Raw genomic sequence first — 27,613 nt, forward strand, 5'->3', positions numbered from 1 at the left:
GCGGAGCTTTGATATCACAGATACTTCTTCCTAGCCGGCCGAAATAAAGCCACGCGCCAGGAAGAAGTCTCCGCGTCGTCAAAGCTCCGTCCCCGGAATCCCATCGTGGGATTCCCCACCTCCTTTTGCGCCTCCCGACCGGCCGACAGCTCCCCGGTGTTTGCCTTCCTCCACCACCACTGGTGCCCGGCTCCTCGTCTTCTCAGCAAATGACAGCCGGGCGGCGGCACTTTGCGGCGTTCGGCACGAACGCTGAACTGGAACCTGAACTTTTAAAAAAGTTTGGGTTCGGGTTCGGCATGCCAAATACCACAAAGTTCGGTACGAACCCAAACTGTGCAAACACTAGTTATGAGATCACAAACAACTGGATTATTATTTAAAGAATAGTTATAATTATAAACACTATAAAAATAACAAAAATAAGTTTAAAAACAAATTTCAAGTATTAATCAACACCATTATTTAAAACAAATCTCATTAAAATTTAGTATTTTTGGTATTCTGATCTTGCTTGAGCGCATACATAACATCATTCTGGCTAACATTGAGTCGAATTCGCATGCTGAGGTACTTGGCATTAGATTCTACCAGCAAAAGTTTGCAAGCACCAAGTCGGGAGGATATTGCCATTATATCTGATACAGTAGGTGTTGGCAAGCCTTCAAGTCTACATAGAGCAACATGCTGATGAAATATCTAGAAGTGGAAAAAACAAAACTGAAGGTTAAAAACAAGCAGATTTAAGGGAGCAATTTCTAATTACTTTCCTGTTTTTGCGAGAAAATAGTAAGATACACCAGTGGTTGTCAACCTGTGGTTCACAGACCCTAGGGCTGATGGAAGGCTGTGATGTGGTCACAGGGGGTCCATGACGGCTTGAAGAAATGTTATGATTTAAATCTTCGGTTAAATAAAAGTCAATTAAATTAGATTAAATTAAGTCTTAGGGGTCAGTGGCCATGGTCTGTGGCCACAAAAGATCCATGGTGTAAGAAAAGGTTGAGAACTATAGAGATACACCATTTTTCAGAATTGTATATTCAGTGGTACCTTGGTACTCAACTGTTTTGAAATTCATTGAATTTGTTACCCAACACATTTTAACAAGCTACAACTTGTCAATGTTGGCTGCCTTGTGACTCACAAACATTATTCCTTATGAGAAAAATTCATTTGGCACTCCTCATGCTTCCTGGAACCAATTAAAAATAAGTACTAGGGTACCACTATACTTTGAAATTTATTAAATGATTGTCAAATTGATTGTCTAGATTGAATATATGCAATTTGGAAGAATGTATAGTATGGTCTGACACAAATACTGTAACTATATTCAAAATAGAAAAATACGGGCTTGAGAACTGCCAAAGACTTGAAGCACTACACTGTATAAAATGTATTAAAAAGTAATTTCTGATGAATATATCCACAGAATATAACTGAAGTCTTGAAAAATTAGTATTTTTTACCTGCTGAATTGTAGCTTCTTCCAGTCCTAACCTATGATATTCTGCAATTGTGGCTTTCAAGAATATTTGCTCCTGCAGTGAAACATTCCTAAAAGAGAATGGAACCCCAACAAGATTAATAAAAAGTACACCTCAGTGTGTTGGTACACTACATATAGCTATTACTTGGTGGGTTGCAAGAAACAATATGTTGACTTACAAGGAAGACATGTATTCTATTCAGTGTACAATTGATGTTATCTCAATTTTGGATGCTTATAAATGTAACAATTCACAGGTAAAGGTTGTAAGCTATGGTCCAGAGAACGGTAATAATTGGAAGAAACAAGGATGATGTCAAGGTTCCAGCTAACATTCAAACTAAATCACAAACTGAATCAGAGTATTCTCCAAAGCTCCAATTTATTTCTGGAGCCATTCTGGTGCCTACAAGGAGAAACTTGAATCTGAGGTTTCCTCGGTTGAAAGTTCACATCCTTGGCTGTTCTTATGACTTGTTTAATTTGGTCACACTCATTTATTTATATTACATATTGCATCTATTTATATTACATATATATAGTCAGATATGAGTGAGAATGGTGACTGTTGATAGGTATTTCCCTCGGAAAAGGTCTATTTCAAATAAACTTTGGTTTATGATGGGAACTGGGAACAGAATTTTTGTCCCCAAATGATGTTTTAAAGTGTGATGTCACATAGCTGCGTTGCTTCACAACAGCAATTCCAGCATCCTGGTTGCTGTTATTGAGTAAGGATTTCCTGGATTGATAAGTGAGGACGCCACGTGACAATTTCCAATTTCCTGGCAGCTTTCCCATTGACTTTGCTTGTGGGAAGCTGGCAACGAATGTTGGAAATTGTGATCATGTGACTGCAGTTTGCTATCATAATTGTAAGCTAGGCACTGAATGCTCAGATCACAACCATGTGACTGTGGGAAGGCAGTGATGCCTGGAATTCCAAGGACCGGTATTTACCACCATTTGATCAGTTACCATCACCTTTTAATGGTTGTTGAACAAACAGTTGTAACGTTTGGCCTCTATAAAACCTTGGAAAGGAGTCTATTGAGCGGAACTTGAGTGTTCCTGACACTTATGTGGAGTCATAGACAAACCCACAGCCTCATGATTATGAGGCAAGAGCTCCAACTCTAGACCTCTCCCCCCACACCACTCAGACCGTATTTTCCTTTATGACACTGAAAAAGGGAAGATTCACAGGTGAACTATTTTATTACCTAATTGCATTTATATATGGAGATGAGAACATTTCATCCACGGCTTGCATCACATGTGCCATGCTGACTAATCCAGAAACACCTCTTTTGCTATTAAGTTCACAGATTTCAGTGGACCTTCTGCAGATATCAAGGCATCGTCTTGCATCACCAGACAAAGCTGCAACCTAAAATGCATTGATTAAAAATGAAAGTCAATCATTTTTTTCTATATTGCAACACTCAGGAGAAAGGATAACTATTCAACATTATTGAACAATGTTCAATTCAATACCTACAGACAAGGATGACCACCTTATAGAAGGGTTTCTTTCCAGCGGTACAGATGCCTATGACCCTTTGACCTTCAGGAAAGTTATGGTTTTCTTCCAGGCAATGAGGCCATGCTGTTGAGGGAGCTGGCATTGTATGGTTGATGCATGCACATTTTATTGGGGCCTCAATGTTGTTTTTAAGTGGTTTTTGTGTGTGTGTGTTGACCACATTGTGCTTTTTATTTTTGTTCATTGCCCAAAGTGCTGTCTGGTAAATAGACAGCCATATAAGTTTGCTAAATAAACAGAATGGATACATTTTGTGGATTTGATTACTGCCATCTTCGCTTTCTTCAGAATCCCAAATAACCGAGAAACAATAATGAAGAATCTCTGAGGGTGCTTCTTTAAAAATTTCTAATTTATGATGCAAATCTTTTTTATAAATCCACATAGCTGCTATGGTCAATTTACCTTTCTGGAAATGAACTGAACTGCATCCTCTTCAAATGCTTTTAACTGATTGATCCTGGATGAAATAATTTGTTGTAACTGCTTGTAGGTGTATGGCTGGAAAGACATTCGAGTAAGGCCCTGCAAAATGGAAAAAAAATCAAACATCTTGAAAGCTCTTGAAAGAGATATTCAATAAATCTGACAAGTCTACGGAGAGGGGCGGCATACAAATCTAATAAATAAATAAATAAATAAATAAATAAATAAATAATAAACTATGCAACGTAGAGATAGAATAAATTATAGAATGTGCAGTTGTGTTTAACCTTGTATGATAGCTTTTCTATCAAAAATGCTTTTTAATTACGCTATCTCATATAGAAATTGAAAATGTATGCACTAAATAGTCATGCGATATTAGGTGTAAATTAATGAAATGTTTTATTCTGAACTTGTGATATTATTATTGCAAGTAGTTTTTCCAGAACTCTCTGCATTCCAGCTTATTATCATGGGTTGAACACTCCCACATCATAATCCTTCTTTCTTCTAGCACTACAAAGACTCCTATGTTTGATATCTAGTTCTATAAATGACCAGTTTCAGAATAGAAAAATGCAACACTCAAATACTGTATAAGACCATTATTTAAACTCCTAGTAAATTATATCTACCACATTTTTCTTTATTCAGACCATATCTAAACAATTAGTGGTAAGATATTCATGAACGGTGAGTCACATGAACAAGGTTAGCCAATGAATAGGGATAGCAACTAAGTCAGCCAATGGGAGCTAACCACTTCTGAGTCTGTGAAGAGAATTTATGTGGAAATTTTCTCATATCAGTAACAACTAATTGCAAAGCACACTACAGCAGTATCTCATTTCTTCTTTTTCATTTATATCTGAAATTAATTACTTAATTTCTGAAACCAACACAAATGCAACATAACCACAGTAATAAGAGTTGAATAGACATACCAGCCTGCTGGCTACTCTTTTCATCATTATTCTTTCTGGCAAATCCATAGTATTAGCAATGGCCAAGACAATTAGCTTGGCATTTTTCTGGGTGGGCCAGTCAAAAAGATTGTACATTACGTTTTGTTTTCGAGTCCATAGAAGATCAAGCTAGATTAAGGAAGAAATTGATACAAAGTTACAAATGAAGAAAATATATGCTACAAATACGCTATACAGTGTTCCCTTGATTTTCGCAGGGGATGTGTTCCGAGACCGCCTGCGAAAGTCGACTTTTCACGAAGTAGAGATGCGGAAGTAAATACAGTGATCCCTCGAGTATCGCGAGGGTTACGTTCCAAGACCCCTTGCGATACTCGATTTTTCGCGATATAGTGGTGCGGAAGTAAAAACACCATCTGCGCAGGCGCGCCCTTTTTCCATGGCCACGCATGCACAGATGGTGGAGTTTGCGTGGGCGGCGGGGAAGACCCAGGGAAGGTTTCTTCGGCCGCTCAGCAGCTGATCTGCTCGGCAGCGCCGCAGCAGCGAGGAGCCGAAGATCGGGGTTTCCCCTTTGCGTGGGCGGCGGGGAAGACCCAGGGAAGGTTTCTTCGGCCGCCCAGCAGCTGATCTGCTCGGCAGCGCCGCAGCAGCGAGGAGCCGAAGATCGGGGTTTCCCCGCCGCCCACGCAAAGGGGAAACCCCGATCTTTGGCTCCTCGCTGCTGCGGCGCTGCCGAGCAGATCAGCTGCTGGGCGGCCGAAGAAACCTTCCCTGGGTCTTCCCCGCCGCCCACGCAAAGGGGAAACCCCGATCTTCGGCTCCTCGCTGCTGCCCGCCCGCCACTCGCCCGCCCGCAGCTCGAGAGCAAGAGGGGGAGAGATAGAGAAAGAAGGAAAGAGATGAGAGAGGGAGGAAGAGAGTGTGAGAGAGGAAGAAGCAAGATAAAGAGAGAGAGAAAGAAAGATGAGAAAGGAAGAGAGTGACGTCATCGGGTGGGAAAAATCGCGATATAGCGTTTCGCGAAGATCGATATCACAAAAATCGAGGGATCACTGTACACCATTTTTGGCTATGGACAGTATCACAAGCCTTCCCTTAACACTTTAAACCCCTAAATTACCCTTTCCCATTCCCTTAACAACCATTTACTCACCATTATTACTGCTATTCACCATTGAATAAGACACTTAGTAATCCTGATATTTATAAACATAATTATTTATTAACAATAATTATTTTTTTGTTATTTATTTGCAAAAATTATTAGTTTGGCGATGATGTATGATGTCATCGGGCGGGGGAAAACGTGGTATAGAAAAAAACCCGCGAAGTATTTTTTAATTAATATTTTTTGAAAAACCGTGGTATAGGCTATTCGCGAAGTTCGAACCCGCGAAAATCGAGGGAACACTGTATTTCTTTCTCTGTATCAATACATTTTTATGTGAAGAACAAGTACTTGTTACGTAAAAGTTCTTCTAATTTTTTTTAGTTCTGCAGAAAAATATTATTTTGGATTAGCCTTATTCAAATACAACATGCATTATTTTTAATTTTTCTTCACCTATGGATAACACTGCATATATAAGTATCTAAAGAAAAGTACTGTATATTTCTTTCTCTGTATCAATACATTTTAATGTAAAGAACAAGTGCTTGTTATGTAGCTGGAACTGAAACCTGGAACTGAAATCCACAGAAATGTATCAGTTTGGGAATGATCACAGAAAATAGCTTTTCCCCTTCACATTCTTTTTTAAAGACTTTAAACTCAGCAGAGATGGTTTTTATTTTTGATTAATATTTGTAGGCTCCTCTTATTAAGGTGAAGAGAATGAAAGTGTTTTGAAAAAATTAACAGTGTTTTCATTGACAAGGATGACCACTTCGGACCATTTCAATCTTACAACAGCCCCATGACTCTGAAATACATACAAAACAAACTTTTAAAAAATCTTCTAATATAACCACTCCCACATTACCTCATCCACAACAAGTACTACAGTTTTCCTTTTTGATCCAGGTGTGCAAAACATCTTTTTCAGAAGTTCAGCCGCATGATTGGCAGTTGCCTTCTCGCCTGTCAGTAGCTAGATCAAATTAAATGGAGACTGGTGTTACGATCTTGTGCAGCAGTGATGAATTCTGCTATAGAGATAGTATAATTCTATGTATGTTTATATAAAGGTAAATCCTACTTTAAACAGTGTGGGACCCCTCCCTTAAGGATGTGTAAACCAAAGCCTGGAGCCAGCCTCGTGTCCCCTCTCTGCTAGCCAAAACCTGCTTTGCCAGACCCATTCTAGACTACTGCTCATCTGTCTGGAACCCATACCACATCTCAGACATCAACACCCTTGAAAATGTCCAAAGATATTTCACCAGAAGAGCCCTTCACTCCTTCACTTGAAACAGAATATCCTATGAAAACAGACTAACAATCCTGGGCCTAGAAAGCCTAGAACTACGGCACCTAAAACACGATTTGAGTATTGCCCACAAGATCATATGCTGCAATGTCCTACCGGTCAATGACTACTTCAGCTTCAACCGCAGCAACACAAGAGCACGCAACAGATTCAAACTTAATACGAACCGCTCCAAACTTGACTGTAAAAAATATGATTTCAACAATCGAGTTATCGAAGCGTGGAACTCATTACTGGACTCAATTGTGTCAACCCCTAACCCCCAACATTTCTCCCTTAGACTCTCCACGATTGACCTTTCCAGGTTCCTAAGAGGCCAGTAAGGGGCGTACATAAGTGCACTGGTGTGCCTTTTGTCCCCTGTCCAATTGTCTTTCCTTTCTTTCACCTATCTTATATATTCTCTTCCTTTCATATATCCTCTCCTCTAAGTTCACTTTCACCCTCTTTTATATTATCACATGTCTATTTTTCTTCCTATGTATTTGTGTATTGGACAAATGAATAAAATAAATAAAATAAATAAAATAAAACCAACCAGGAAGGGGCACAGGTCTAATAAACATGTCGAGAAACTCATCAATCCCATAGCCTTGTCCACATCTTCAGGAGTCACGGGCTCAAATTTATCTCATACAATAGGACTAACTCCTACCCCTGTCATTCTTGTATTGAGAAATACAGTGGTACTTCTACTTACGAATTTAATTCGTTCCGTGACCAGGTTCGTAAATAGAAAAGTTCGTAAGTAGAAACAATTTTCCCTATAGGAATCAATGTAAAAACAAATAATGCGTGCAAACCCATCCCAAAAGTCACCCCTTTTGCCTTGCGCTGCTGAGAATCCCCGACTCCGGGCTTCTGTTGCCACCCAAAGCACCCATTCTTGCGCTGCTGGGATTGCCCTGAGCCTCCCCTTGCTGGGAATCCCAGCAGCGCAAGAATAGGTGCTTCGAGTGGCAACGGAAGTCCGGAGGCGGGGATTCCCAGCGAGGGGAGGCTCAGGGGAATCCCAGCAGCGCAAGGACAGGCGCTTCAGATGGCAACGGAAGTCCAGAGGAGGGCCATCCCAGTGGCGGCGGCTCGGGTTCGTAAGTGGAAAACAGTTCGGAAGTAGAGGCAAAAAAATCTTAAACACTGGGTTCGTATCTTGAAAAGTTAATCAGTAGAGGCGTTCGTAAGTAGAGGTACCACTGCACCTGAAAAATATGGCTTGACCATAGCAGCCAAATCTTCACTTTTGTTTTAAATATTAAAGTGTATTGTACACATTTTAAAGTATGATGACAATGGAACTTATTGCATGGTCAGGATTTTAGATTTTTTAGAATTTTTGTTCATTTGCTTGTTTTCAGGAAAGTTTACTCTCTAGCTATTATTATTATTATTATTATTATTATTATTATTTACAATTGTATCACAGCAGATTTGGCATAGTTACGAGTTGAGCCTCATCCAGGGTCCTAGGACATCATAATATATTTTCGAAGTATATGTACTGAATCGAGCAGTGCGGCTTTGAGTGCATGCAGAGAGTAAAGAACCCAAATGGTGGCATCCGGGTGGGTAGGCGAAGCTCATGCTGCGATCGCTACTGGCTCTCTGATGACTGGCAAGCATGGCCAAACCGGGAGCATTTCACCCGTGATATGATGTCTCTGGGCCATTCATTTTTTTCTCAGCCAAGACTAAGAACATTTATCAACCAACTTCCATGGAAACAATGTGCTAGATTACACTCCATAACCAAATTATTCATCTTGAGGACGGGGGCTGAAAACATTGTCACACAACACTCTCTACATGGGGCTACCTTTGAAAAGTGTTCGGAAACTTCAGATCGTGCAGAACGCAGCCGCGAGAGCCATAATGGGGCTTCCAAGATTCGCCCACGTTTCTTCAACACTCCGTGGCTTGCATTGGCTGCTGATCAGTTTCCGGTCACAATTCAAAATGTTGGTCATGACCTTTAAAGCCCTACATGGCATTGGACCAGAGTACCTCCGGAACCGCCTGCTACCGCACAAATCCCAGCGACCGATAAGGTCCCACAGAGTTGGCCTTCTCCGGGTCCCGTTGACTAAACAATGTCATTTGGCGGGTCCCAGGGGAAGACCCTTCTCTGTGGCGGCCCCAGCCCTCTGGAATCAACTCTCCCCAGAGATTAGAACTGGCCCCACCCTCCCTGTCTTTCGTAAAATACTCAAGACTCACTTATACCGCCAGGCATGGGGGAGTTGAGACACCTTTCCCCCAGGCTTTTTTTAATACTTTGTTTTATGTTTGGTATGAATGTGCTGTTTGGTTTTTTAAATAATGATAGGGTTTTATATGTTTTTTAATATTAGATTTGTTCCACTACAATATTGTTTTTATTACTGTTGTGAGCCGCCCCGAGTCTTCGGAGAGGGGCGGCATAGAAAAATCAAATAAATAAATAAATAAACAAACAAACAAACATCAAGAAAAACAATTACACACACACACACAACTTACGGCTTTTGTATACAACACACTCTTAGTGACAGACAAGCTCACCCTCTGAATTTAAGAAACTATTGAAAAAGTTTCTTGCCCAATTCCATTTTTCTCAAGCATATTCACCTTTAAAATGTGCACATAGGCTTGGTTGGGATCAGTCAGTTTCATTCCATTAATCTCTATAAACTGGAAAGCTGGTATCTCCTCATTTTCTGCTGCCTGCTGAAGACAATGAATAGCTTCGTGGACTGTTGCTGTTTTACCTGTTCCAGGAACACCAGAAATGTACATACACCTGAAACACAAGAGAACCAATATTAATCAGGAAGATTTCTGTTTTCCTAATAAAAAGCTGCCTTATACAACTCTAGAACAATTGTCCCCTTAGTCTGATTAAATATGATTAATGATTCCGCTGCAGCTTCAGTTATGTTGATTGTTCCTGGAATTTTTATAATGAAACTCTGAAAATGTGTTTTCTTTAACCCCTACTTAAAGCCCCCCAAAGTTACTTAATTCTTCTTAAAATAAAAATAGCCACAGGCAAGTGGATAGATCTGAGAAGCTTCTATATGGCCACACCCAATAGTCTGGTTAATAACTGTGAAGATTTCAGAAATGGAATGTACTTGGCCAAAATATGTTATTAAGTGTTTACTAATAAACAAGACATTCCTTTTAATCTGTGCAATAAAAACGCATGACTTTCAAGAAATTTTAAAAAGCGTTGTAATCTTGTAGAAAAAGAACTTTTAAGCGAAAACTTGCCATCGTTGTTTTGGCCCATCAACATGACCTGGATTTCTCTTTTTCCTTCCTCTTTAATAAAACTAAAAATGGATAAATAGCATGCCAAGAAATACTCACCCTCCTGTACCATCAAGAAGCTTGCTTTCTATAAAGTTACAGATATCCTGGAATTCCTTTTCACGGCAGGGCAAGGCTTCTGGGACAGCAGACACATGCAGTCTGTCAATTAAAGCAAAAGAGGAGTGATTTCTAAATAAAGTGCTAGGCACAGAATATAATTTATTAAGAGTTGTTATGCAAATGTTCTAAGAATTCATTTCAAATAGTGCTGGGTTTAAAAAGGGGTGGGTTTTTAAAAAAAGTGACGTTATAACTTCATCGCTGATCCAAAGTAAAAATATTTTATATGCAAACACACAGAACAAGTAGAATAAGACATTCATAACAAAATGGATGTTTATTTAAAGGTACCATTATATTAGCTCTTACTGTAACAAAGAATATCATTTATATCACCCTCAAAGGGTAACTTCTCTTCCTTTAATAACATTATTATTTATTTCTTCCCTTAGGAAATATCAGGAATATTTTACTTTACCTCATTCTTGCCTCTTCTAGTACATTGATTGGTTTCTGTGGAGTCTGATTTCGGCTACGTATTTTTGGGGTGGCATTACGTGGAGTTTTTGGAGTACTTGGCTTAGACTGCAAGAAAAACCATTGTTATTTTCTCCTTTACAAACATCCCCTGATAATAAGCCCAATCGGGCTTTTGAATGCATGGCACTAAGGCCAAGTGCTTATTTCAGGGTTCAAAAAAATATAAGACAGGGTTTTATTTTTGGGAAACACGGTAATTGTTTGCATTTTGTTTTATTTGAAACTGTTGAAAATAATAATTGAAAAAATTAAGCCAAACATTTGTAATGCTTAATTCATTTTTTCTTTGGCACATAATTTAAATGAATATTAATGCAAAATTGGACTGAGAGAAGGAAAGGCGGAAACAGTTTTACATTACAGTGGAACCCCGACATAAGAGCTGCTCTACTTACGAGCAACTCGAGATAAGAGCTGGGAGGGGAGAGATATTTTTGTTCTACTTACAAGCCCAAATTCGAGATACAAGCGCCAAGGAGCTGTCTCCTGAAGCCGAACGCTAACTTCCGCGTTTGGCTTCAGGAGACAGCTGCGAAGCGGCGCACGTGTTTTAAAAGGTTGCAGCCGGCCTGGGGGGCTCGGGGGGTGCTTGCAGCCAGCCTGGGGGGCTTGCCAGCACCCCCCCGAGCCCCCCAGGCCGGCTGCAACCTTTTAAAACACGCGCGCGGCTTCGCAGCTGTCTCCTGAAGCTGAACGCGGAAGTTAGCTCTTTTTCTTTCTCTCTTTTACCTTCCCTTCCTCTATTTCTTCTTTTCTTTCTCCTTCCCACCTTCTTCCCTCCCTCCCTCCCTTCACTCATTCCTCTCTTACTCTCCCCTTTCATAAGTTTCCTTGCTTCCTTCCTCTGTTCCTGTCCCTTCCCTCTTTCCTTCCTTCCTTCCCACCCTCCGTCCATTCATTCACCCATTCCTCTCTTGATCGCTTAAAGCCGGTCCCTGGTGCAAAAAGGGTTGGGGACCTCTGTCCTACAGGATTGGGTGGCAGAGAAGTTGAACATATGTAAATTTAAAAGTTTAAGAAAGTTTACAAGTTAAGTGAAAGAAACTTCATTATTCATTTATATGTACATGTACATTTCTTCATTAAAAACTTGTCTTTCTGCATAATTTAGACTAACTTTGTGAGTTTTTTGAGGGCTGGAACCAATTAAAATTATTTACATTAATTCCTATGGGGAAAAGTCGTTCGAGATAAGAGCTGCTCGACTTAAGAGCCCAGGTCAGGAACGAATTAAACTCGTATCTCGAGGTACCACTGTATTTCTTCTTTAGAATTTTGTAGTCCACCTTGTAGTCAGTTTCATGTTGAAGGTACTGGAGTAGGGAGACCTGTATTTTCATTTTCGCTTGGGAATAAAAGCCAGCTAAGTGACTTAGACCAATCAACATTAGAACAAGACCAGAAATTTAAAAAAAAATAAAAATCCTGAAGGATTGGTAAACCATTTCCAAAAATATTGCCAAGAAAACTACATTGATCTGTTCATGTTGCCAGGAGTTGAAATTGATTTAAATGACCCTAACACACATACAAAGAGACAGCCTAGCTTGATCAGATAAAATGAAGATGGTATTATTTGACTACAAATATAACCACTCAGATCTCAGTTATCTCAATGTATAAATTGTAAGCTGAATTTTATAAATTCCTGAAATTGTAAAATCAAGAGCTCATTTTATGTTTATGTGATTGTTGAAAGTACTTTATTTGTTTTTAGAAAGAGGCCTGTAGCTCTTACACTATTCCTTGGATCCTTGGTAGGTGTCCCTGTGGATTGCTTTTTTAAGAACTCGAGAGGAGTGGATTTTATTTGCCTTTTAGGTGTAGGAGGTCTCTGGTTGTCTTCTTCTTCATCACTGCTATCTGAATCAGATGTTTCACAGGGACTGAGACACTTCTTACCCTTGCCTTTACCTCCAGTTGCATTCAAAATACTAAAGAAAGAAATTAGATACATCAAATTTTGAATTTTGGACAATAAGCAGAAAAAGGGACAACACTGGAACAACACTGAAGAGAATGATATGATCGGCCAGATTTGAGCCCATGTTCAGGTACAGACATGGTGAAAGAAAATCCTGCTTTACCTATGATTCTTTTGAGCCTGTGATGTGTAAAGAATCACAGGGGACCTCTGAAATTGAGCTCAGCCACCTTTAAATTCGATCCTTGTCCTTTGGGGTTTTAGTAGATTAAATAACGCCACAGGTTTTGAAAGATTATATTATATTATATTATATTAATTAATTAATTAATTAATTAATTTATTTATTAGATTTGTATGCCGCCCCTCTCCGTGGACTCGGGGTGGCTCACAATACAATAAAACAGTTCATGACAAATCTAATAATTTACAATTTAAAATATTTTTAAAAACCCATTATTAAAAAGACATACATACAAACACACCATACATAAATTGTATAGGCCCGGGGGAAATGTCTCAGTTCCCCCATGCCTGACGACAAAGGTGGGTTTTGAGAAGTTTACGAAAGGCAAGGAGGGTAGGGGCAGTTCTAATCTCTGGGGGGAGCTGGTTCCAGAGAGTCGGGGCCACCACAGAGAAGGCTCTTCTCCTGGGGCCCGCCAACCGACATTGTTTAGTTGACGGGACCCGGAGAAGGCCCACTCTGTGGGACCTAATCGGTCGCTGGGATTCGTGCAGCAGAAGGCGGTCTCGGAGATATTCTGGTCCGATGCCATGAAGGGCTTTATAGGTCATAACCAACACTTTGAATTGTGACCGGAAACTGATCGGCAACCAATGCAGACTGCGGAGTGTTGGTGTAACATGGGCATACTTAGGGAAGCCCATGATTGCTCTCGCAGCTGCATTCTGCACGATCTGAAGTTTCCGAACACTTTTCAAAGGTAGCCCCATGTAGAGAGCGTTACAGTAGTCGAACCTCGAGGTGATGAGGACATGAGTGACTGTGAGCAGTGAGTCCCGGTCCAGATAGGGCCGCAATTGGTGCACCAGGCGAACCTGGGCAAACGCCCCCCTCGCCACAGCTGAAAGATGGTTCTCTAATATGAGCTAATGTAAGATAAAGATATGCTTCCTCTTCAAAAAGCTATGCAAGGCCAAGCTATCCACAGAGCTATCATTCCAAGCTAGTATTCTGTGAAGGAACGTCTAACAGATTCTGGCAAAGCAGAGAGGGAACTAGGGCTGTTGCAAAAGACACTTCAGCCAAGGGAAGAGAAAGCATGAGAAACACTTTCAGTTATTTTTGCCTTATTCACATTAGGCATACACTGAGCTAGATAACTTTCTTGAAAATTTAGGAAACAAAATACTGTAACTTGGAATTCTGTAACTACGTTTTGTTTTGTTTTGCTAATAAGATATTGAAAAACAATCTTGAAAGCCTGTCAAGCACCTAACATTTGTTTTGTGAAGGAGGTTAGACAACAAACTATAACTTAAGAGTTTTGATGTCTCCATCAGATATTTGGGTACATCTCCAATAAACTTTAACATGGCCATGCTGGCAAACGGGTATGGCCATTTTAATTCAGATTGGGATATAAATAAATTCTCTACTCCTAAGTAGAAAGTGAAGGTGAGATTACACACATCAGATTTCTTATCATTCAAACTGCATTGTTTAAATGCAAGATTTAAAAAAGTAGGTAAGGATTTAAAAAATGTCCTTTGAATGAATCACAGTGAGGGTTATTGTTCCAGATTTGGCCCAGTTATTTTCATTTATACGAAGATCAATTTTGGACAGTCTTTTCTTTTAAAAACAGTATTTCTATCCAACAATATATTTGTAAACAGGCATATATAAGGCAATTATTTCCACCAATAATTTGTCAAGTGTTCTTAACACACTGCAAACACTGAACAGCTTAAAAAATTAAAATGTTGCATGAATAACAGTCTCACCGAACTTGTTCTGCAATTCGAGCAGCTGTCACTTGTACACATTTTCTGCGTGAACGTGGTGTCATCGCTAGATTCCTTGTTTCCAACTCACATTCTTCACCTAAACTATAGAAAAATGTGACTAATTTAATCTATGAAAAATACACAACAGCTTCATCAACTTTGCCGTTCTCAACTATTCAAGAAACATATACATATATAAGGCAATCATTTCCACCAATAATTTGTCAAGTGTTCTTAACACACTATAAACACTGAACAGCTTAAAAAGTTTAAATGTTGCATGAATAACAGTCTCACCGAAATTGTTTTGCAATTCGAGCAGCTATCATTCTGCGTGAACATGGAGTCATTGCTAGATTCCTTGTTTCCAACTCACATTCTTCATCTAAACTATAGAAAAATGTGACTAATTTAATCTATGAAAAATACACAACAGCTTCATCAACTTCACCGTTCTCAACTATTCAAGAAACATATACAAACAATCTAGGCAGACAAAATTTAAGCCATGAAATCGTATTCCTGCGTAGTTATTAATCTCTTAAATTTAACTCCAGTATTAAAAAAGCTAAAATTTCTGTCAATCAGCAAATTATTACAGAAAAGAAGAAAATTAATATTAAACACACAGAAAGACTTGTGTCTTACTTGAAAAAAAATAGTATGTTAATATAGAAACAAGAACACTAGGCTGTTCAGAACAGCACACTTCCAAATTTAGGACATAATGCTGGTCCCTACCCTTCGCCACTTTGTGTCCCAGAGGAAGTTAGTAAATTTGTTGTAGTTCTTTCGGGCTGCTCATCCAGTGGTTTTATATCTAAAAGCAAATCTTCCTCATCAGAAACACAAGATATTTTTTTAGGAGAACCTTTAATGCCAGTAAATGCTACTTTTCTTTTAAGGGGTGATTGTTGAGGAGTTCCAACCAAACCACAGTCTAGAAGTTCTATCGCATCTTGTTGCACGGCAAATGTATTTCTAGATTTTGTAGGTGCTAAAAAGAAAAAAAAAATCATAACATAGAACATAGATTTAATAGAAGTCATTAAAGAATAATTTCTGAATACAGAAGCCCCTCTGTATCTCTGAGGTCACATTTATTCTGGCCTGCAACCTAATTTCTAAAGGTTCTTCCAAGAAACAAATTTAGACCTTACTGATTTTTCATAAATTGTCAAAAACTTAGTTGGTCTTTCAGACCTTGACCTAGAATGGTTGAGTCCTTTAGTCCTTTGAGTCAATGTTTAATAACATAGAAGGACAATGTCTTTTATTTCCCCATTTTTTACACGTTTTCCCAAATTTCAAGGAAATGTTAAAAAGTTCTGATCATGATATTTATTTTATTTATTCATTAATCAGATTCCTATGCTGCCCTTCTCCTGGGACTCAGGGTGGCTCACAAAACAAATACAAAACATGAAGAAATCTAATATTAAAATACTCTATAAAAATCTCAATAGTAAAAACACATAGAAATCTAACAAGTTGTATTCTAAAACCCCTATACAATGATCCCTCGTTTTTGCTGGGGATGAGTTCCAAGACCATCTGTGGAAAATGAATTTCCGTGAAGTAGAGGAAAGATATTTTTTTAATGTATTTAATGAGTATTTGGACTTTTAAACCCCACTCTTTGCATTAAACAGTCATTCGGTAATGTTTCTCAGCTGGAACTACATGTGATATCCGACCAGTTTCTTTAATAGAGTACAGTAGTACTGTAGAAGAATTTTATGAATTTTTAATGGATTTAAAATTTTCAATGGATTTAATGGATTTAAGCCCCCTTTGAAAACCCGTGAAATAGCAAATCTGCAAAAGATGAACTGCGAAGTAGCGAGGGATTACTGTATATTTAAAAAACCAGCATCCACATTCATCCTATCATTCTTCACTCATAGGCCAGGGTAGATGTTAAAATTTCAGTGACCCCAGGCCTGTCAGCGGAAATGCATTTTCAAGGCCTTATGGAAGACAGGGAGGGTGGGGGGGCAGTATGAATTTGCAGGGGGAGTTTATTCCAGACAGCAGGGGCCGCCACAGAGAAGGCTCTTCCCTTAGGCCCCACCAGGTGGCATTGCCTGGCTGATGGGACCTGGGAAAGGCCAACTTTGTGGGACCTAACTGGTTGCTGGGATACATAAGGCAGAAGACGCTCCCATAGACAATCTAGTCCCATGGCATGTAGATACTGTATACCCATAAAGCTGCACAATTATTTAAGTAATCATGTGAGTTATACTCATGGGGCAGAATTTTGCTTTTTTTACAGGTATTTATGAATCAAATAAAGCAAAAGAAATGAACAAACCCAGCTTATGAAACCCCTCAGTTATATGAGTGCCAGATTAGAAGCCATCAATTGTTAATTGTGACTTTCATCTGAAAATAATTTGAAGGTCCTTGACTTGCAACCATTATAGTGATTGTTCAACGTTACAACGGCACTGAAAACCCCCCCACGTATGATCATTTTTCACTTATGACCATTGCAGCATACCCATAGTCACGTGATCAAACTTCCAATGCTTGGCAACTGGCTCATATTTATGACGGTTAGTGTCACAAGATCAAGTGATCACTTTCTGAGACCTTCTGACAAGCAAAGTCAATGGGGAAGACATATTCACTTAACAACTATGTTGTTAATTTAACAACTGCAGTGATTCACTTAACAACTGTTCTGGTTTCTGGTAGAAATTTAGCAATTACAAATAACTCTTATTAAATGCATTATTTCATGAATAAAGAAACAGCATTTATTTCTCTGCTCTTCTGGAATTCAAACACATTTCATACAGGCATTTATCTGTTGGTCCATTATCTCCCTTAACTGCATTTCTTACATTCCTTCTCCTTCTCTACTTAACAAGATTTATTTTCCTAACAGCATGATTTCTAAAACAGCAGCCCTGACTGTTAATCAACACAGAATACTTTTGCTTACTTGGGAGAGGCAAGAAAAAACGTTGAAACTCCACCCTTCTTCCCCACTGACCTGCCAAATATATCACAACAGTATTTAACCCATTCCTCTCCTTAATATCTTCTTCCAGACACCTGTTCTCTATGTTTTTGGGCCCTTCTAAATTTAGGGTTAACCCAGCGAGCGTCTGATTCTCCCTCGCTATATCCTGAACTCATAGCCCCATCCTGTGGCTGGCCTCCCACCTGTTCTACTACCTGTAACCCCAGGCCCCCCACTAATTCATAAACACTATCTGAATCCGAGTCCTCAATATCTTCATCATCCTCCAACTGACCAGGAGTATGTACAACAACTGTGGCAAGAATGGTTGTAAAATAAGGCAAAACTCATTTAACAATTGTTTTGCTTACCAATGGAAATTTTGGGCTTAATTGTGGTCGCAAGTCAAGGACTACCCATATATCCTAAAATTAATAAGGTGCTATTCGGTATATAAACCATGCGGCAGTTTACAGAGTTATATAGTGATACAACCATACTCAATTATTTGCAAACGTACTGTTTAACTGTAATCTTTTCTTTGCTCCAGCGATGCCTCCACTGGCCAAATTTGGGGAATTCCTCTGCTTAAACAAGGAAGACTTAGCAGCTGAATGCCTCAGTTTTACTTCTGCACTTTTATTGCTTTCTCTGGTACTCCAAGTGACATTTCCGGTTGCTTTTTCCAGAGAGCGAGAGGGAGTCCGGCTGCCCTCAGTTGCAAAAATTATATCATTTTTAAGTTTAACGGAATTTTTCAATTCTGCCAGTAAATCGGGTTTCAATGGCTTTATCTTTTTTCCATCCCAGGATTTCCTCACAAACATAACTTGATTATCTTTTACTTCAACAGGCAGTGCTTCAGATGGTGACATAGGATAAACCTGAAAACGGCACAAAGTTGTCCATTTACACAGTAGATTTAAGTCCCAAGAACAGTGAAATAATGTGATCAACGTATCAAAACTTAGTACAGTGGTACCTCATCATACGTACTTAATTGGTTCCAGGAGGAGGTTCGTAAGGTGAAAAGTTCGTAAGATGAAACAATGTTTCCCATAGGAATCAATGTAAAAGCAAATAATGAGTGCAAATCCTTCAGGAAAATCCCAAACTTTAGAAGGGAGGCGAACAGAGGGCAGGGAGGAGCAGCTAAAGGGGGCGGGTGGAAGAAGCAAGGCTAGGCTAAAGGGTGAGTGGGAAGGAAGAAAGGCAAGGGGGGCGCCCCTCCCTTTTCTTTCTTCAAAAGACACCATTTCAGTGCCTTTGCAAGCATGCAAAATCTTTACTCCTCCAAGCTGCCCCTCCTTTTTCTTTCTTCAAAAGACACCATTTCAGTGCCTTTGCAAGCATGCAAAATCTTTACTCCTCCAAGCTGCCCCTCCCGTTTCTTTCTTCAAAAGACACCATTTCAGTGCCTTTGCAAGCATGCAAAATCTTTACTCCTCCAAGCTGCCCCTCCCTTTTCTTTCTTCAAAAGACACCATTTCAGTGCCTTTGCAAGCATGCAAAATCTTTACTCCTCCAAGCTGCCCCTCCCTTTTCTTTCTTCAAGACACCATTTCAGTGCCTTTGCAAGCATGCAAAATCTTTACTCCTCCAAGCTGCCCCTCCCTTTTCTTTCTTAAAAAGACACCATTTCAGTGCCTTTGCAAGCATGCAAAATCTTTACTCCTCCAAGCTGCCCCTCCCTTTTCTTTCTTCAAAAAAGGGGAAAAAAAGAAACCCCTTCATCCCAGCAGCAGCTGCTTGGGTTCGTAAGGTGAAAATAGTTCGGAAGAAGAGGCAAAAAAATCTTAAACACCGGGTTCGTATCTTGAAAAGTTCGTTAGAAGAGGCGTTCGTAAGATGAGGTACCACTGTATAATTCAAAGAGTCCAAACATCAATTAGTTCTAAGCATAACAAAAGGTCAATTAAGGAATGTATTTCCTAAAAATGTAATGAAAAATGGCTTGTTCTTTGAAGAGAGGAATATTTAACAAAACAGTGGGAACTATAACTCATATTTTTAGAATTAACTCTCTGACTTGCAAAGATGCAGTTGAGCTCAATTACTAATGGCTGCATGTATGTAGTTTCCTTTGCAGAGTGGAAATTGTTTGCTGCTTTGCGATTTTTTAAAATAAATGCCTTGCTTAGATGAAAACACTGAAATAATTAATGGTGCCTAATCCAAGTAATAACCAGAGATAATCCACTTTAGTGACTAACTACTGCTATCTATTGAAATCATTATGTATATCTAGGGGTTGCTACCATTCATAAGTTACAGTACTAGTGAATCATATATAATATTAGCTTACAAATAATATTTTTCACTGTCTCTAAACAGTGTATGTGCCTAGAAATAATTTAAGAGATGCTGATTTGGTATTAGAATCAGGAATATCTGATGCCTAAAATCAGGGGCAACTTCAAAACTTGTGGACTTCAACTCCCAGAATTCTGGCTGGAGAAATCTAGGAGTTGAAGTCCACAAGTCTTAAAGTTGTCAAGTTTGAAGACCTCTGCCCGAGATGGTATTTGTAACATACAACTTATGTAAACATTTATAATTCAAATTACAAAAAAGTCGCTGCCCAATTAAATGTAATATAGGATTTCTCAAAAGTTTTGTTACTATAATGTTCAGGATGATTGGGGATCACCAGGACTATTGTCTTACTAGACTGGGGAAGGTAAGCTAAGTGATCAACTCTACAGTAATCAACAATATAAAACATTGTTTAGGATATGCAATGAACTATACATGCCCTTGAAGACCACTCAGAAGCCACAACTGTCTAGAATGCAAAAACTGCAATAGACTCCCCTAGATTCACCAAACTTACATTCCTTGTTGCAAAAACTGCACTGGTTCTCAGTTTTCTTCTGGATGCCATTCAAAGTGCTGGTTAACTTTAAATTCCTACCCAGCATATAACCAGGTTATTTGTCTTTTCCTGAGTTTCTGCCTAACAGGGTAGGTATGCTCTGGGTTCATTCCCTGAAATATTGCCATTTAATGGGACTTAGGAAGTGTATCCTTTTCATAGGTGTCTCTACCTTGTGATGTGATCCAGAAGACTTTTTAGCCTTCCAGAAAGCTATTAAGACTTTACTCATGAACAGGAACAGATTGAATGGGGGGCACCATTTTTTTGTGTTTTTCTTTTTTTATGATTTTTAGTTTTATTGTCATGAGTCACCTTGGTGTGCTCCAAGAAGAGTGGTCATGCACATCTTTTAGATAAAATAAATCAGATTGGTTGATGCTATTGAAGCAGATGTATGCAGCAGTGTTGTCAATGCAGTGCTCAAATTGTTCATCAACGGAAACAGCAGTAGCACTTATCTTAAATTTATACAGTGATCCCCCGAGTTTCGCGATCTCGGTCATTGCGAAACGCTATATCGCGATTTTTCCACCCGATGACGTCACTCCCTTCCTTTCTCATCTTTCTTTCTCTCTCTCTTTCTCTATCTTGCTTCTTCCTCTCTCACACTCTCTTCCTCCCTCTCTCATCTCTTTCTTTCCTTCTCTCTCTTTCTCTATCTCTCCCCCTCTTGCTCTCGAGCGGCAAGCGAGCAGCCGGGCGGGCGAACGGGCAAGCGATCTTGGGGTTTCCCCTTTGCCTGGGCGGCGGGAAGACCCAGGGAAGGTTCCTTCGGCCGCCCAACAGCTGATCTGCTCCGCAGCGCGGCAGCAGCGAGGAGCCGAAGATGGGGTTTCCCCGTTGCCTGGGCAACGGGGAAACCCCATCTTCGGCTCCTCGCTGCTGCCACGCTGCGGAGCAGATCAGCTGTTGGGCAGCCGAAGGAACCTTCCCTGGGTCTACCCCGCCGCCCACACGCAAACTCCACCATCTGCGCATGTGTGGCCATGGAAAAAGGGGCGCATGCGCAGATGGTGTTTTTACTTCCGCGCCGCTACATCGCGAGAAATCGATTATCGCAAGGGGTCTTGGAACGGAACCCTCGCGATAATCGGGGGATCACTGTATACCGCTTCATAGTGCTTGCAGTCCTCTCTAAGCGGTTTACAGAGTCAGCATATTTCCCCCCAAATTTCCTCCAATTTCCTCATTTTACCAATCTCGGAAGGATGGAAGACTAAATGAGCTGGTCAAAATCAAACTCCTGGCAATCAGCAGAATTGGACTATAATAATACTGCATTCTAACCACTGCACTACCTGAATTAATGTGTAAATTAATTAATGTATAAATGTTGTGGTTAGCTCTGGCCCAGCTCCTGCCCCAAGGACTGTGGATGTGGGGGAGACATCCACATGCTGCAGGCCTGTTTTGCCCCCGGTGGAATCTGCTGATGAAGGCTCCTCTGACCAAGAAGACTTGAGTGCCAGGGAGGAGGAAAGTGAGGCAGACAGCTCAGGAGATCAATTATCTAGCTCCTCCTTAGATTCAGAACAAGAGTTAATGATACAGCCACGCATGCGGAGAGCGATGCATAGGCAGCAACAACTGAGAGATTATTATCAAAGAAAATGAGGCCACCTGTGGTTGGGTGGGGCTGTGGTAATTAGTGAGGCTGCTATAAAGAGCAGCCTGTGCATTTGGCCACTGTGGAGGATTATCTGATCGTTGTGTTTCGTGACTGCTTTACTGACTTGGACCTTTTGTGTGCTGATTTTCCCCCGCTTTGAAACTAAACCAGGGCAAAATGTGTTTCACTTTTGTGAAAAAAGGACTGTGAATTGCCTCACAGCTGCAAGCTAAGTATCACAGAACTGATAAGGGACTTGTACAAATTACCAGTTTGTTTGGAGACAAGTGCTTTTTGCTATCCCAAAAGAGGGCTTTGTTTAAGTGAATTTTCATTATAAGGAACATTGTTTTGAATTTTCAAACGTGTGTGTGTCTGAAATTGTATCTGTGCATTTTTGGGAGGATTCTACCAGAGAGCTCGACAGAACAATAAATAAGTGAAGTGGCAAAATGAATGAAGTAGAGCTACCATGAGTAACACTATGATAGGCTATTTATCAGAGTATAATGTATAATAAAATATAATAAAAAATAGTTTATTATTATTTTTTAAGTGCTGCCTTTCATGTTTAGTCTTACATATCCAAGAAGAGATGTCAGCCCTGGAGCTGTCAGGAATGAGATATCTCAGGATTACAATTACTGTAAAGACATTGACCTTTTCTTGCCTTGACACTTTTGAATATACTACTACTCACCATAATTTTACAAACGATAGATGAAACAAATATATCAGTATTCCAATCGGTCTTCTCATTCAAGAATATCTCCAGTGAAGCTTTTTTTCCAAAACTTTTTCGGAGACCAAATGGTATTTCTTCCATTCGAGAAAACCACTCAACAACTGCATATTTTTCCTGAGTGCCTAGGGTAGAAAAAATATTATTTGCCAAGACCCCTTGAAGATTTTTGAAACATACATTTCTTTAGTTTCATTAATTTAAATGTCAGCTTAAGAAAAAGCATCAACCTTTTGCTATCAACTATTGCTAAAATGGTATATTTATTTCAAGCCAATAGTTGTAGACGGATACAGATAGTCCTCAATTTATGGCACAATTGGAAGCATTTCTTTTTAAATGCTTTAGCTTGTTATTATCATATATTACTTTTTAACAATGTCTTTTACAAATATTCAACAAAAAATTATCTTAATATTGGAAAACTGTTGTATAGGGAAGAAAGACGGAAAAACCTACCATCTTCATATAGATTTAAGAGTCTTGCCACAAAAAGTTGATTATATCCTTCTTCTTCTATGAAAATAAACTCTCCAGGGAAAATACAGATGTCACTGGTACCTTTTTCACATTGAATAGATACTCCCCTAAAAATGATAAATAATTTCTTTATAGGCATTGGATACTATTCCCCATCTTCTTTCTATCCGTTACCATCCCTTTGTCAAAATTATATATAGCATTATAAATTTATAATTTATAGCATTATAAATTGGATAGACAAGAAAAGAAAATGTTATTTAATCTAAAAAGAAATATGGATATATATGTATAGTTAATTGTAACAGAAAAGAGGGACAAGCGGGTTGGAAATGGGTATAAAAAGATAAATGTCAAATAAGTAGATTGTAAAAATCTTTTTTTTTTTTTAAAGTTTAAAATTTTTTTTTAAAAAGGATTGGAAATTGTGGGGAATTTGAAATACATTCCCAGGATTGTATAAAAATTGTCTTGCTAACAAACATTTGTGGCTCAATTGTGATCATTTATTTATTTATTTATTGGATTTGTATGCCGCCCCTCTCCGTGGACTCGGGCGGCTAACAACAGTGACAAAAGCAGAATGTAAAAATCCAATACTAAAACAGCTAAAAACCCTTGTTATAAAACCAATCATACATACAAACATACCATGCATAAATTGTAGAAGCCTAGGGGGAAAGATTATCTTAGCTCCCCCATGCCTGTCGGCAGAGGTGGGTTTTGAGGAGCTTACGAAAGGCAAGGAGGGTGGGGGCTATTCTAATCTCTGGGGGGAGTTGGTTCCAGAGGGCCGGGGCCGCCACAGAGAAGGCTCTTCCCTGGGCCCCACCAACCGACATCATAACTTGAGGACCACTTGTAGTAGATTTCTACATGACTCCGTATGGCAGTAATAATTTATACATACCATTGCCAGTATGCAATGCCTTTAGAGTAAAATCTGGTAGTTATTTCACTCAGTTTCAATGCTCTGTCCATTCACCACTCCAGCACAATTTTATGGTCCCAGATGTCCCAGCTTTGTGACTGCCAAAAATGGCTGTCGTGCCCATTGCCAATTGCATGAGCTTGCTTCGGACCTAACAAGGAAATTGTGGGTTCCTTGTAGTCAGTGAAGCGTTTCTCCTTTCTCTACCATCCTCTCAAGGCGGCTATGATCTAGAAGGGCCTCCTGGCAGCGGTTACCGGCTGGATTTCGCAAGGCTCAGTAGAGCCTATTTTGCAACCGTTCTTGCCGCAACATCAACCTTACTAAGACAATTGTTAAGCACGTTTTTCATTATTTTATGACATTTCTTGCCAAAGTTGTTAAGTGAATCATTGCACAGTTAAGTTAATAACATGGTTGTTAGGTAAATCTGGCTTCCCGTTGATGTTAGAAAGTGAAAAAAAACTGATCACATATCCTCAGGACACTGCAACTGACATGTAATTGTGATCATGTGAGCATAGGGATGGTGCAACAGACGTGTTAAAAAGTGACCATAAGTCACTTTTCCCAGTGTTGTCGCAACTTTGAACGTCACTAATGACTGTAAGTCAAGTACTTAGCTGTACTGCTCAGTTATCAGCATTATTGCATTATTATGCATTTCCCCCAAACTACGGTACACATTTTGCTCTCTAACAAGTATCTCTGAGACCGCCTTCCGCCGCACAAATCCCAGCGACCTGTTAGGTCCCACAGAGTTGGCCTTCTCCGGGTCCCGTTGACGAAACAATGTCGCCTGGCGAGATGCAGGGGAAGAGCCTTTTCTGTGGCGGCCCCGACCCTCTGGAACCAACTCCCCCCAGAGATTTATTTATTGGATTTGTATGCCGCCCCTCTCCAGAGACTCGGGGCGGCTAACAGCGACAATAAAACAGTGTACAATAGTAATTTGGTATTGATGATTAAAAATCAATTAATATAAAAACCAAACATACATACATACATACCATTAGGACTGCCTCCACCCTCCTTGCCTTTCGCAAACTTCTTAAAACCCACCTCTGTCGTCAGGCTTGGGGAAATTTATTCCCCTGGGCCCTCACCGCTTCATGTGTGGTTTGTATGAGATGTATGATTGTTTTTTTATATTAAGGGTTTTTAAATTGTCTTTTAAAACTATTGGATTTGTATTGTTTTGTTGTTGTAAACCGCTCCGAGTCTCCGGAGAGGGGCGGCATACAAATCTAATAAATAATAATAATAATAATAATAATAATAATAACTAAAACAGACTGACATACCTATAATGAGAGATCTGCAATTTTCTGTCAGTAGATATAGCCTTGCCAATCCACGAATAGATGCGTTTTCCTTGACTTCTTGTGTTTACAGCATCTGTTATACAACAACAACAAAAACCAACGAAGGATCAGACCGCATAATAAACACAGTTTAGTAAAAAAGGAAAAGTATTGCAACATTACGTTGTTAGGGCATTGCTCAATCCTCAGCTTCTGTATTATTCTCCTACATACACACACACCAGTAGTGGGTAGCTACTAGTATGGTAGAGGACAGCGCATCAATAGTGCAGCGTGCTGTGCATGCAGCTTCAGTTTTCTTGCGTGTGCGCATATGCATCCGTATTTTTGTTTCATGTGCATGCACAAGAAGCAAAATCTCTTGAGGGGACACCTGTGAGAGAATTTGGTGATTTTTGGCTTCTGTCTGTTCTGCTGGGCTCTCTGGTATGAGTCTCCCGAAAATTCAAGGGTACAAATTTCAGACACACACGCGTTTGAAAATTCAAAACAATGTTCTTTATCACAAAATTCAAAAGAAAACAAAGCACCCTTTTTGTATTGCAAAGAGCACTCATCCCAAAACAACCTTGTAAGCTGTACAATTCCCTTAATCAGTCCTTAAGTACTTAGCTAGCAGCTGTGAAGAAACGTCACAGCCCTTCTTCTTCCAATGAAGTGAGACACACACACTTTGCTCTGCTTTGGTTTCAAAAGCGTGAAAAATCAACAAAGTCCGGAAAACAGCAAGGCACGATCCTGAAGAACTGCGATCAGATAATCTTCCACAATGGCCAAGCCCACATGCTGCTATTTGTATCAGCAGCTCTAATTACTGGAGCCTCACCCAAACACAGGTGGCCTCTCTTATCTCCTGTAATATGTCCTCAATTGGTCTCTTCTATGCATAATTTTGTGCCTGCGTGGGTCCAAGACTTCCGCATCCGAATCGACCGAAGATAATGGAGATTGACTTCCTGGGTTGTGTGCCAAGCCCCCCTCTTCCAAGTCACTCCCACCTTCTTCTTTGTCCGAGGAAACTGCACTACTTGACTCTGTCGGCAATAAAACAGGCCTATGACATGTTGAAGTTTCCCCTGCATCCACCTCCACATTCCTTGGGGCAGGAGCTGGGCCAGAGCCAACCACAACACTGTGTATGCATGGAAGCAAAACAAATCGCTGAAATCTCATGCACATCCCCGTTCCCTTGCAAAATTTCAGCACGCTTTTGCTTCTTGCGTATGCGCAGAAGGAAAAACACACTGAGATGCATGCGCACACATGCAAGAAAACTGAAGCTGCACATGCAGCACATCGATAGGGCCAGTAATGGCAATCCACTCCTGCACACACCCTTTTCTAAACATAATAATAGAATAGAATAGAATTCTTTATTGGCCAAGTGTGATTGGACACAAAAGGAATTTGTCTTGGTGCATATGCTCTCAGCGTACATAAAAGAGAATACAGATTTGTCAAGAATCATGTGGTACAACACGTTAGTCATACACTCCTTATTTGGAGGAAATGTGTGATAGGAATGATGAGAAATAATAATAATAAAGATAATAAAGAATAAAGAAGTATTTAAGAGACTCTTGGATGAAAATGAATCATTATTTATTTTATTTGCTTGTTTTGTCAAGCATATATACGGTAATAGATATAAGTATAAACCAGATTATAAAATGGGTACGAAAAAATGGGATCGTTGGACAGTGGCAAAAGGCACGTAGGTGCGCTTATACAAGCCCTAGGAAGCCTTAGGAATCTGCCACTCAAACTTCATCACGACCCGGCTGTCCTTAGAAATCTAGTAATCCTGTCGTTCAACAACAACAAAACCTTACGTGGCAACAATACACTCCATGCGGGGCTGCAATTCATTTTTTCAAGTCCGACGAAACTCGGCAGGAAATACAACCAGAAGACTCAGTCAACCCGAGGCTCAGAGTGGCGACAGCTTCCCTCTTCCTCCTGCGAGAGATGAAACTTCGCGCCAAAGTCCTGGCGCTCCGCCCCGGAAGTGAAATTTGCGCGGCCCTAGAGACTCCATGTTTGTTTCTGGCTGCGGGGGGGAA

General features: G+C 39.9%; 1 protein-coding gene across 2 annotated transcripts; it reads right to left on the reverse strand.

Annotated features, from left to right (window-relative positions):
- Window positions 1-375: 375 nt before the first annotated feature.
- On the reverse strand, window positions 376-27,604 carry ORC1 (origin recognition complex subunit 1). Of its 2 annotated transcripts, XM_070745906.1 has the most exons (18): window positions 27,383-27,554; window positions 25,530-25,623; window positions 23,274-23,401; window positions 22,773-22,939; window positions 18,106-18,469; window positions 15,353-15,608; window positions 14,909-15,001; window positions 14,609-14,713; window positions 12,452-12,647; window positions 10,652-10,758; window positions 10,171-10,272; window positions 9,427-9,598; window positions 6,376-6,483; window positions 4,409-4,558; window positions 3,444-3,563; window positions 2,716-2,882; window positions 1,473-1,560; window positions 376-699 (listed from the first exon to the last, which is right to left on the reverse strand). In XM_070745906.1, exons 1-18 carry the CDS (start codon window positions 27,417-27,419, stop codon window positions 481-483), a joined length of 2,673 nt encoding a protein of 890 aa, XP_070602007.1. In that variant the 5' UTR covers window positions 27,420-27,554; the 3' UTR covers window positions 376-480. The 2 variants fall into 2 exon arrangements, with proteins under 2 accessions (XP_070602007.1, XP_070602008.1); XM_070745907.1 differs by lacking the exon at window positions 14,909-15,001 and having other exon boundaries at window positions 27,383-27,604.
- Between the last annotated feature and the right edge of the window lie 9 nt (window positions 27,605-27,613).

The sequence above is a fragment of the Erythrolamprus reginae genome, chromosome 3 (assembly GCF_031021105.1).
Source record: "Erythrolamprus reginae isolate rEryReg1 chromosome 3, rEryReg1.hap1, whole genome shotgun sequence".
Classification (NCBI taxonomy): Eukaryota; Metazoa; Chordata; class Lepidosauria; order Squamata; family Dipsadidae; genus Erythrolamprus; species Erythrolamprus reginae.

Excerpts from the sequence above, each read along its gene's own strand:
- ORC1 (XM_070745906.1), bottom strand. The coding sequence starts at position 27,419 with ATGAATTGCAGCCCCGCATGGAGTGTATTGTTGCCAC. Across the intron at positions 15,609-18,105 it reads GAAAAGATTACAGTTAAACA|CACCTACAAAATCTAGAAAT; the intron begins GTACGTTTGCAA and ends TTTTCTTTTTAG. Across the intron at positions 700-1,472 it reads AAGAAGCTACAATTCAGCAG|ATATTTCATCAGCATGTTGC; the intron begins GTAAAAAATACT and ends TTCCACTTCTAG.